Below are 13,028 nucleotides of genomic sequence, written 5' to 3' on the forward strand. Positions count from 1 at the left end.
CAAGGTCACAGCAGGCAAATCTGCTTTTGGAGTTGGAAAACGGTGTTGCCGCGATATCTCAAGAACTAAACACTGGATTGTCTTCATATTTGGAACTATGGTGTATATACAGACACCGCAGACACCAGTCGGTTTTGGTGACCTTGACCCCATTGTCAAGGTCACAGCAGGCAAATCTGCTTTTGGAGTTAGAAAACGGTGTTGCCGCGATATCTCAAGAACTAATCGCTGGATTGTCTTCATATTTGGAACTATAGTGTATATACAGACACCGCATACACCTGTCAGATGTGGTGACCTTGACCCCATTTTCAAGGTCACAGCAGGCAAATCTGTTTTTGGAGTTGGAAAACGGTGTTGCCACAATATCTCAAGAACTAATCGCTGGATTGTCTTCATATTTGGTACTATGGTGTACAGGCGGGGGATATTTCGTCACTCTGTGACAAATACTTGTTGTTTCTAGGTTCGCCAGCACCATACCTGTGCTTTTGGCTTCACCAAAGTAGGAAACATCCAAGTCCTGCATCACTTTTTTCTTCCCACTTCAAACCAACACTGGGGCGGTTGGGTAACTGAGTAGTTAAGACATTCGTTCGTCACACCAAAGACCTGGGTTCGATTTCTGACATGGGTACAATGTGTGAAGCCCATTTCTGGTGTCCGCCGCTGTGATATTGCTGGAATATTGCTAAAACAGCGTAAAACCATACTCACTCACTCACTCACTCAAGCCAACACTGTGATTTATGACTGAGATACTTGTCAAACCAAACTCACTTTAGTTGGGAAAAATATATTTTTCGCTGAAATTGAACTAAACTAATAGCAACATTATGGGAACCTTATCTCACAAAATCACTTGAGTATTAATGGAATCATTAGCCAACTGGTCGTGTGTAGTAAGATTGATATCTCTACAGGGCAGTCTTCATCTGGTGCTTCTTTAGAGTTTATCTGGAATTTGTCCACACAGGCATTTAATTTTTGGTTTTTGAGGTGAGGTGAAATGGGGTTTGGCTTGGCATTTAAAGTTTATTGCACTTATACAGGTGTGTGCGTGCGTGCTACGGACTGATGTCGACTTATAGTGATAGCCGACTGAGATACCATGCCGCAGTCAAACATGAGTACCCCACTCAGATGCAGTACACTGACTCCGAGCCGACCAGTCCTTGTTTTTAGCCCCTTAATGCTGAGCGCCACGAGTACCATCTTTTAACGTCTTTTGGTATGATGCAGCTAGTATTCGAACTCCGGGCCTTCTGCTCTACCACTAGACAACGGAGGAAGTCGTTTGTATTTGAAACTCTGGTGTTGAGACATGTCTGGGATACGTCCTATATACCATGTCTTGTCACTCCTGGTGACTGTTTTTGATAAACCCATCACTCAAGGCCATAGCCTTCAACTAGATTATTTACCCTCGAACTCCAGAACTATTACACTCTGTCAATATAAATAGGTACATGTAATGGGGCATGAATTCCACAGAAGACATCATTACGGTGTCATCTTACTGACAGGGATAACCTCTTTAGTCATGTGGTCAAGGCATTCACAGGAATTTTATGGTGTTTATAATGTCGTATCTGGTAATTAAGGCAAGGCTGCCAACTGTAACTGAATCGATTGGGGTATATACTTTTATGTCATAAACCTTGATTATAAGGTTAGGTAACCCAAGGATAGGTGATTGAACTGGTAAGATTTTGTGTTTCTTTGATGCTTCTCAGTCCAAAGTTACTGAGGGTAATTTTTATAGTAGTTGTGACTATGTTTGTTTGTTTGTTTGTTGTTTAACGCCGCACTCAGCAATATCCAAGCTATATGACGGCGGTGTGTAAATAATCGAGTCTGGACCAGACAATCCAGTGATTGACATCATGAGCATCGATCCACACAGTTGGGATCGATGACATGCATCAACCAAGTCAGCGAGCCTGACCACCCGATCCCGTTAGTCGCCTTTTACGACAAGCATAGTCGCCATTTACGGCAAGCATGGGTTGCTGAAGACCTATTCTATGTAGGCAGCCCCCTTGGTTGTTATTACATAATATGCTGAGTCTTGGCCAAGAAACATCAATACTTCACAGGTTTACACTACATTCCTCCAAGCAGGAATTACCACAGTCAGTCATACAAATAATAAATACTGAGGAAAGAATTACTAGAGCTATGCAAAGATAACTCTCGTGATTTAATAGGCAAAGTCCTTCACCATTGGACAAAGGTGTCCATCTACTCTTGCCACCAATCCTGCCATCTCTCATTGCCAATGGCAACTTGACAAGGGATGCAAGTGACAGCCATGCATGGAGGGAATCTAGGAGGCCTTTCTTGGCCCAGTGGCTGAAAAGCAAGGGAAGCCACTGTTGAGGTATCATGATGTTTAATGTTAGGAGCCGATTAGCAGTCAAGGGACAACTATCCTCACCAATGACAACCAAACCGGGCAACCCCGACTATATCTATGGGGATTGGTTCAAGATGGGTGTGGGTCAAGCTGGGGTACCAGATGTTGGCCTGTCCACATGAAGTCCAGGAATTCTTCCACAATAATCAATGAAAATATTCAAGTATTTCTTTGTTTAAAAAAAAATAGGCTTAAGGTTCTCTTTCCAAATTTATACCAAAATCTCTCAAAACTTCACCAAAAAGATTTTCTTGAACAAAACTCAATGCATATTGCGCAGCTAAATGGTTAATATACTTTGTTCAATTTCCAGAAAACATTGGAAAAAAAGTTTTCATGAAACAGTAATTTCCACACATCCTCTGTTGGGACCTATGCTGAATGTGATGTCTTGTAGAGAGATAAGAGTACAAAGAACAATCATAGATCACAAAAGACAGAAACATTGCTCAAATAGTTATTTATTTCAATTTTTTTCTGTACAAATTCCCATGCTCCACATACATAAAATATATTGTGGTAAATATAGTTCTTAATACAATCGTACACTTGGAGTCGGCTGTAGTTTGATCAGGTAGCCAGTTTCAGCCAGGACCATTCTTACAGCAAAGTACTGTCAACAATTTCATGAGGAGATAAGTTAAATGTGTCGCAATACACAGCAGGAGCTAATCATGATGAAGGTGTGCGGCGACAGCGACGGCGGCGGCAGCAACGAGGGCTTGGATACAGCGACAGTCTAATCTCTCCTACAGGATAGCATTGGGGGATCTAGCATGATGCACAAATGGGATAATACTCACACTTACTCTGAGGTATATTATAGTGTATATGAAAAAGCTTTTTACAGTTGAATATAAAACTATGCCGTTGATGATATGAAAAAATGCTAGGATGGTTTCAAGGCACTTGCTACTGACATACTGATGGAGGTCAGTTAAGGCATATGCTGTTCATTGATTCGTCCGTATCCATGGTTTCACCACTACACCATAGAGGGAAATATTGCCTGATGAAACTGTGGCCGACAATTGCCTAGGAATAGACTCTCATAGTAAAGTTTCAAGAAACCTATTGTTTTAGAATGAAATAATTCACACTGCAGTGAAATCTCAAGTTAGCACATGAACAAAAACTACAACTTTGGGTCGGGAGAGTGAAGGGTCAGCAAGTGCAGGTATAGCTTCTTGGAGAAGGGGGAAGCATGTAAAAAAAAAAAAGGGAATGGAAATAATCCGGGGAACCAATTTGAATTTGCCAAAAAATAGTCAATTCTTTGTTAATTTTGTAGAATACAGGACACCAAATGATTTACTTTTTTTATGTGCACGATTCATATGCTTCAATAATACTAATAATGTCTGTGTATGGTCAACTTATTTTACTCATTACGTTGATGTCAAGTTTGGTAATATTTTACAAATCCCATTGTTACATCCAGTGATTTCAGTGAGAATGATGAATAATTAATGACTTCGCATTTGCCTCTATGGCACAGCAGAGGTTCCCATGGTTACCGACAGTCTCCATGATAATTCTTAAACCTGGACACATCTTCAGGAGTATTGTCAAGTCTCACATCATGAGACTATTACCCACTATACTGACAAAATACTGTACCTGTGGAAGTCAGCCAACGGAAATGATTCACAGACGAAATACAGGAAAGTTTCTCTACAAGAACCAACTTACTGATTACAGTCTTACAGTACAAACCAAATAGAAAAAAAACAACTGAAAGTGTTACAGCAATAATTAAAATACACCTAAAAACAATGATAATGTTAGTACATCTGCCATTTACATTCTTTGGTTGGCTGAAATGATTTTCTTTGCAGTAGTTGAAAGGAAGACATACTTAACATTTTGGCAAGATAAAGTATGCTTTTACTCCGTTCTTAAAAACACAACACTAACACAACTTTGAGAAAGAAACATAACACAACATAGGACTGACAAGACATTAACTCACAATTTTGCATCTGGAAATGTAAAAATGCTTTTGGCTGATCGTGTAATTCAAACAATTGAAGCCTGATAAAGGATTAAAATACAATGGAAGTTATTCCACCAAAATCAAGCGAGACCATGCGACCAGCGCAGTTCATCTCCCTTCGGTGGGCTTGTATTCAAAAGGGGAAGTATTATCAAACTGTGGAGTTTGACGTCGTCAGTTTCAACCAACCAGTGTGTTAAGTACAAAAAGAGCTATACTTGAGCATAATAGAAAATGTACATCTCTTTGTCACAGACATTGCATGCTAACACATCCAGGACACACTTCTCCCGAGTGCGAACCCAGTGGCTGTGACCGTGTAACAAGAGAGTGTTTCTCGCTGCATTGGGTACAGTAGCTCTCCACACAAAAACACTTCAGGACAACTTGCCATACAACAGGCACCAAAATGATCATGAATATGACTTGGCTGGAGATCCCCTTCTTACAGCTGAACTTTACCCGTTCAAATATTATTTTCCACAACCTCAATCTTTGCCTAGCAAATCAATAAATTTAACATACAGTAATGAATAAGTTTCTTAAGTGTCTCTGGAAAACAAATTGTTCCCAATGAAATATGTCATCCTAGTTTCTGTTGTGGTTTTTAAAGCCAAAATAAAATGACTCAGATTTGGTTGTACCAACACCATCTCCGACATTGGTGAGGCACTGATGGAACTTAACCTGTAATTTTACTCACCAAAAAAGACGTAAAAAATGACATCTCTGAGAAGCCTGAAATTCTCCTTGCCCTTAGCAATAACAGGAGTCAAACTGACTCGAGCTAGTGGGTTAGAGATAAGAACCCTGGTGACTGAAGGGATCTCCCAAAGATGGCATATGATCTGAAGAAACAAAGCTGTGAAGAGAGCACTGTACCCAACACCTCTACTTGCCAAGACAAGAGAATACCCCATGACTAAACAGCACTGACGTTCTACTGAAGTACTCTCAGCTGGGACAACTTCATGGTAGAAGCGAAACTTTTCCATCACTCAAGTCTATAGCAAGCAGAGACAAAAAAACATACTGTCAACTCAAACATAACAATCACCAGGGGAGCAATATAATGTCATAATGTAATTTCTTGTTCACATGATCAGTACACAACTATCTAGTGCCACTGCCGGGGAATACGGTACCGGGAATACGACCTGACTTTGTTCCAGCATAACCAGTATTTCACTTAAATCAAACCATGTCATATCTTGAGCTGATGGTACCTTATTTTTTTGTGTACAAAATGTAATATGTTTTTCTTCCTTAATATCTTAAGTTTGTACAAATACCATTTGTAAAGATTCTATGTTGTTTTGTAAGGTAATCAAATTGTAAAGATAAGTGTTTCCATATATTACTTATGCAACTACTTCATGAAGGCCTTACTATCACATGAGTTAAAATCTTCAAAAGTGCATGTACATTCTCAAGTTAAAATCTGTTAAGAACACACTTCTAGCTGTATTGATGTGATATGTTAACAACAGTAAAATAACAAAAGATATGTCGCAAATATTCACACTATACCACATTCAACAAATCCAATCACATGATTACAACATTAACCGAGTCCTGAAACTGGAACCTTTACTGAATTAAATATGTACGCAAACACCTCAGATGGAGACTGTAGAAAACTTGTTGTCAGGGAATAGTATCTAATAAACAGTTCAAATTTGTTTGAAAAGAATGGTTACGGAAACACATTTGGAAGTGCTATAAGCAATGTGTCCCAAATTAATATCAATTAATAACTGTACAAAATAGTTTCAACACTTTAGAATCATTGACCAATCGCAGAAAATTTGAATCCATTTACATTGTAATTTTGTATAAATTACCAGAGCTTACATATGATTGCAGGAAAATACTTAAACAGATCCTGTTTTTACTTCCTATCTAACTTCCTTTCTACAAATGTCTCCATCCTGTTATCACTGTCTCAGGTCCTGGCTGTGCCATGCCTCCAAATACTCACAGAAACTCTACAAAGTGTATTTCACAATGGGAGATCGAGTCCATCATGAATGTACTCAACAAATGCTATAGAACTGTCCTTTCTCTCACTGTACAGACGAACCTATCCAGAGTGGTAGGGAACAGTAACGACAGCCTATAGAAACCAGGTACTCATTAATGCATTAATGCCAGCTGTTACAAGACTTAAGTTTGATTTTGTAAATCTACCCGACAGACAACATACACGCACAGTGGAGGCCCACTGCTACCATACGGGGTTACTATACTTGGTCAATTTTGGACATACACAAAAAACTGTCAGCATATAAAATATCTAGATATGTGAATACATTTTTGGTTGCTGCTACTGCTGTTTTGCTACTCTACAATTAAATATAATATTATATTTTCCATAAATGTACACTTTGTGAAAATGAGTTTATTTCTATACAATTATTAAGCTACCAGCTTAATTCAGCAGTACTTGCTTTGACCTTTGACTTGAAAAAAAAATTGAGAAGCAATGACAAAATATTTTCTATCACTTTGCAAACATTGCATTATTTTCATTGTGTAAATAAAATATACTGTGTGAGTAACATTATAGAATTGATTATGTCCTTTTCGAGATCAAATTGTTAACTGTGATTAATATCAAATCCTGAAAAATCTCTCATTTCAGATAGAAAGGATGAAGGACAGGATTTCTTTGGTTACACAGGTAATATTTACTTGCTCATGTCCAGTTCTGCTGTCTTGATATGTACAATAATAAAATAACTTGATCAATGCTAATAAAATCACCGTGTGCACGACAAGCACAGACTACCGTTGTACCAGCTACAAGGCACAAATTGATGATCACAGCTGAAAATAGATCAGGCAAAACCATTTTCCTGCTTCTAGACTTGCTCCTTGTCTACTTATCACCAACTGAAAAGTCATCAACATCTACTGTCATATTTGCCACCAACTTCCATCACAGCACAGTACTATCGTCCTCTCTTGCCAGGCTCAAGACGGGAGAGTATATAGTTATTTATTTTGGTATATATTATGTAAACCATCTGAACCAGATGGGAGTGAGTATAGCTGCCAGACATGTGTAAGTCTTCAACAGTTTCTGTCTGCGCTGCATCTCGCACAGATCTGTGTAGCTGTTCTCACAGTGATGACCAGATTTGTATACACACCTCATAGTCCTATGTTACAAGACTGACTACAAAATGAACAAAATATTAGAATCTATTTAAAATAATATTCATAAAAAATATAATAAATATTAATTTTTCTTATCTCTATTTTAGTTTAAATTTTCTTGTGTGAGTGAGTATGGTTTTACGCCGCTTTTAGCAATATTCCAGCAATATCACGGCGGGGGACACCAGAAATGGGCTTCACACATTGTACCCATGTCGGGAATCGAACCCGGGTCTTCGGCGTGACAAGCGAACGCTTTAACCACCAGGCTACCCGACAGTCCCTTAAATTTTCTTAAGAAAAAACTATAAAAAAAAGAGAGACTAATTTATATAAAAGATCCTACAAGTGGAAAAAACACTCTTACTACTTATCTGAATACTATCAAGTTGTTCAAATGACTGATGACATCGCTTAGTACTCCAACTTCGAAATGCCTCTAGAGGTCAATTCTGGGCATGGCGGTGAGAACATCCTACACAGTCAGTGACATAACATGGGCCAGTCACTCAGCTTTTGTACTTTCAGGCTCTCGATAGTGTTTGCATATATCAACTTAGGAATCAGCTTACACATAAATGCAGCATGTTGAGACTATAATAGCATATGTTACATGTATATACAAAAGAAGAGATTCATTTGATTTTTTGCATAATCTATGTGGATATACAATGAATATACACACCCAGTGAGCCTGAGACACAGCGTACTTCACTTAAACGAGGCAATGACTTATCTCAGTTTCATGTTGTGTTCTCAAAACATACATCGTTTGGTCCAATCGAATGCACAACACTGTTCGGGAGTATTGCACATGTTTCTACTGGTAAGTTAACTGTAAGCCTGTGACTATCAAGTATCACATTCAAACAGTGACAATTGTGGATTATCTGTGAGTGTGCAGTTTGTACTCCTGACGTGCATTATATAAATATTTCATAAATAAATTTCCAGTTAAAATCAAAGGCTTACAATTGACTTAAGAGAACTACCAGAATATATAAATTAGTTGACAATTACACTCCTACATGTATAAATGCATATCTGTGATGATGATGATGATGATTATCAACATGGGGAACATCATACGAAAGTAGAAACACGTACAAAGAATTTTTTTTGTTCACTTTAGAGAAGGACTATGAGATGACAAACGTAATGGGTATAGTGTTACAAACAGTTCTGATTACACGAGGAATAGTAGACTTGAGACACTAATCTAAAATCAACACAGAAACGGACGTGACGAACAGGCCCAGTTCAGCTTGGACAAGACATATATTGTAATATGATATAGTTTGTAATATCAACGTACACCTCTCAGAAACAAATAGCACTTGTAAGGTGAGATTTACATGCTTGGTAAATCTTCGAAAAAAGAGAGCACCTCTTATTTGCTCAAATTAATATGCTAAATACCCTAGAATAATACATTATAACATGAACCACATTTACACAGCTGGAAAACCTCACGTATACCTTCATTATCTAGAGTGTGGTTGGATATGAAACCTAACTGGACAAGAGAATCATGATAAAGAAATTGGCTTATATATTTCACTTTGAAGAGAAAGAGTTACCAATGTCTTGTGTAGAGAAATATCAATGGATATCAATGATAAAACTAACTGGCATTAAAATAGTCTTAAAAGAGTGTATGGCAATAGTTGGTATGGACAACTTCAATTTACTGCAAACTGACATTTCTTAAAGCCTAAAATATACTGTGTATCATTTCCAGACAAATTCTTTCTCTAGGTCTCTGATAGTGGGTTTTGTACTGAGAGGTTTGGGTTTAACAAGCGCCTCCCGCTTGTCCTGACTCTGTCCCTCCATGTCAATGTCTAGGAGGGTTTTCTGATGACGGATGTGAGGGGGCGTGTTCCCCGGAGACAGGCGGGAGCGGGTTGAGTAGAAGCCATTGTCGGGGGCAGTCTCAGAGGGGGTGACCCACACTCGCGGGGAATCCCGGCTACCTCCCGTATTGACGGGGGAGGCATACTTCAGCGCAGAACCTTGCTGCTGAGTTGGAGAACGAAAGGTGGATCCCACTTCGAGTGTGGTGGGTCTCTGAGGTGCCTCGCCACTGGGCTTGCGACGTGGAGGAACTGGCTGGCCTTTCTGGCTGTCTGACGGTCGCTTGTCAGGATTATACTTTGCAGAACGTGGTTCAAAGTCCAGTGGCGTATTGGAAGTGTTTGAGGTATTTGAAGGAGTTCGTTTGTGTGTGTAAGTAGCCACATGCTTGTCCGGGGTGAAATCGTCCTCGAAAGTTACTGACCGTCTTTGCGGGGTTTGAGATGCCCGACTTGATTCGTATGTACTGCCATCTGAGATCTGCCTCTGATATATAATGCTGCGATCAGCTTGTGACGGCGTTGCAGACACCCCTGTGCTATCACTTTCTGCATAAGACAACCGGTGCGGAGACGATTTTGATCCTATTGTGCTTGTAGTCTGCGAGTCCGGACTATCCCCATCCTGCTCTGTGAAATGTATTGGCCTATCAAAATTTTCATTATTCTGAACACTTGGTCTCTGCCGCGTCTGCACACCATGATATGTATGGCGGTAACCTGAGGCATTCGTGTAAGGGTGGTTCCCAAACATGCCTTCAGGCTCGATGAAAGAGTCACGCACAGCCCCTAAATATGCATCTCTTCTGTTGAGAATGAAGGAGTCCCTCTTCTTCACATTTCTCTCGTCCTCCGTAGGACCGTGAAGATTCGGGTGAATAGCTGAGGTGTTTGAGATCCTAATATCAAAACCAGTTGCCACTGCAGCTAGTATAACAGCTGCATTTAACAGAAAACTGTCACTTTTCTTTTTCACAGCATTACGCTTTAGAGTGTTGGACGACTCCGGGACACTGTTTGGAGACTGTGGAATGTTTTTGTATCGTTGCTCATTGGAAAAATCTGGCCACTCATCTTCTTCATCATCTGTAAATATATAAGAAGGTTACAGTCTATCTGCTACTACTGATAGTCAGGGTGAACTAGTCTGAGATGGAGAATGGACCCAGTTTGTAAATACATGAGGTTAGAATCTATACTCTACTACTGATAGTCAGGGTGTACTAGTCTGAGATGGAGAACTGACAGAATTGACATATAAGAAGGTTACAATCTATCTTCTACTACTGACAGTTAAGGTGTAATAAGTCTGAGATTAAGAATTTGTAAATTTATGAGAAGATTCCAATCTCTCTTTGACCAATAGTCAGGTGTACTAGCATCAGTAATTGGCACTAGTCCTATAGTCCATGCCAAACTGCTCAATAGTTAAGGAATCATAAGAACGAGTAGAAATTTGCCCTTATTGATGGTTTTGCTGTATGTTATCATTAGAAGGACTAGTAGAGGACTAGTGGAGTAAAACTGTTAGTTTCTATTGCTGCAGTTTGAGATTGAGAATTAATAGAGTAAACAATCATGCCTGGACCTAAACCTGTGTCAGTCAGTTCCTATGACAACCGACCCATAAATTCCGGGGTAGAATAGGCCATGCTTGCCGTAAAAGGTGACTATGCTTGTCGTAAAAGGCGACTAACGGGATCGGGTGGTCAGCCTTGCTGACTTGGTTGATGCATGTCATCGATCCCAATTGTGTGGATCGATGCTAATGATGTCAATCACTGGATTGTCTGGTCCAGACATGATTATTTACAGACCGCCGTCATATAGCTGGAATATTGCTGAGTGCTGCGTTACACAACAAACCAAACCAAAACCAAAACCTATGACAACCGTGAAGAGCAGGAGACCTGTTATGACCTTGAATATCCACATATTTGAGCAGAGCCATATTAAGAGTATGATGCAGAGTTTCAGATGGCCGTTAGTCACCGGTCATAGATCAATCAAATTTGATCGATGACAGATGGTTGGTTTAAGTAGTCAGACTTTTGACCGATAGAAATGCTAAGCAAAGATTCACATGTTTGCACAATACTTTCTGTACCAATTGTCAGTGAATCAAGCACTTCTCTTATCGTGACATTCACTGGCCAGATCGTATATATTCTTCCAATCATGAACGGTATTGTGTTGTTGTTATGGTTCATCCGCCAGTTTCGTTGATTTGTGAGCACACAGCATAAGCAATTTGTGTTCTGTTTATTTGACTTATTGACTTTTGCGATTGACTAAGTACATTTCTTGGGTCCAAGTCAGTGACCTGTGTACAGCTTTTGGTGTAAAACTCACTGGGTTGGATAAGGCACCCTTTCTATGTTGGTCCAAGTACAGTCCTATCTATCCCTACTGTATGCTGTACTCCCCAGGCAGCTGAAACCAGTGCATGCTCATCCATCCGTCGGGGTAATAATAATGTAGCGCCATGAGCTTTGTTTGTTTGTTTGTATGTTGTTTTACCCTGCGCTCAGCAATATTCCAGCTATATGACGGTGGTCTGTAAATAAACGAGTCTGGATCAGACAATCCAGTGATTGATATGAGCATCGATCCACGCAATTGGGATCGATGACATGCATCAACCAAGTCAGAGAGCCTGACCACCTGATCCCGTTAGTTGCCTCTTACAACAAGCGCAATGAGCAATTTGGTGCAATTGCAATTTGGTGCATCACAAATTTACTTTTGATTAACAGTATTATTATTACTTTTTAAAAAAGTTTGAAAGTCCAAGACCAGTAATGTCAGGAAAGACTTTTGACATTTTCTTGTGGATTTCCACTTTAACCATTAATATTAAGATCATATTAATCTTCATATTATTAGACTTGTAAACATAAAGAATATTTTCGACCATCATCTACAACTACAGATCATTCATACTATGAAGTAATATTATCAATATTATTTGGGTCTCATAATTGATATATAAATATTTTCAACTTCGATTTATTTCACATGATCAAGAAATTAATAAACCTTAGAAGTTTAATGCAGCATTTCTTCAAACCTTGCCTGCATAGAAATAAGAAGAAACTGTAAATCATGAAATTAATGAGAGCATGAAATTTATGCGAAAAATGTGAGTGTCCCTTGCTTGCATTAATAAAGTGTTGCCTTTTCTCTGTTTATTGTCAGGTCAGGTTCACTGCAGCTGGTAGGAAACAATGACACACACAACATAGCTTACAATAAACAATGTAATTGAGTGCTTTTTGTGCTTCTCACCAATTTCAGTGTCATGTGAGGTGACAGGTCTGTTTGCATACAAACGTTCATAACATAGCGTTCGAAATATGCGCCTGCCCGTAGGAACGTGGCAGGTAGATTTTGTGTCAGGCCCGTAGCTCCAAATTCGTATGAGACCTTATGGCCTGCTGTAAATTTATGTATCGATTTATTTGCCACAATAAGCTGCAGGGTATATTATAAATGAGGGCCTGCAGCTTCTAAAGTCTTGAGTTATTTCAAACACTGTCATCATCCATCTATGATTGCACGACTGTATGTTCAGTATAGCAAAAGCAGTCAGGGT

General features: G+C 39.3%; 1 protein-coding gene across 1 annotated transcript in view; it reads right to left on the bottom strand.

Moving 5' to 3' along the window:
* Positions 1-2,862: 2,862 nt before the first annotated feature.
* LOC124137013 (mitogen-activated protein kinase kinase kinase 11-like) overlaps positions 2,863-13,028 on the bottom strand; it is a 51,724-nt gene continuing 41,558 nt past the window's right edge. Inside the window, exon 8 of the mRNA XM_048403896.1 lies at positions 2,863-10,519. Coding sequence (XP_048259853.1) covers positions 9,309-10,519 — 1,211 coding nt within the window. The 3' untranslated portion in view covers positions 2,863-9,308. The remainder of the gene's footprint in view (positions 10,520-13,028) is intronic.

The sequence above is a fragment of the Haliotis rufescens genome, unplaced genomic scaffold (genome assembly GCF_023055435.1).
Source record: "Haliotis rufescens isolate VD_foot unplaced genomic scaffold, xgHalRufe1.0.p SCAF_3, whole genome shotgun sequence".
Lineage (NCBI taxonomy): Eukaryota > Metazoa > Mollusca > Gastropoda > Lepetellida > Haliotidae > Haliotis > Haliotis rufescens.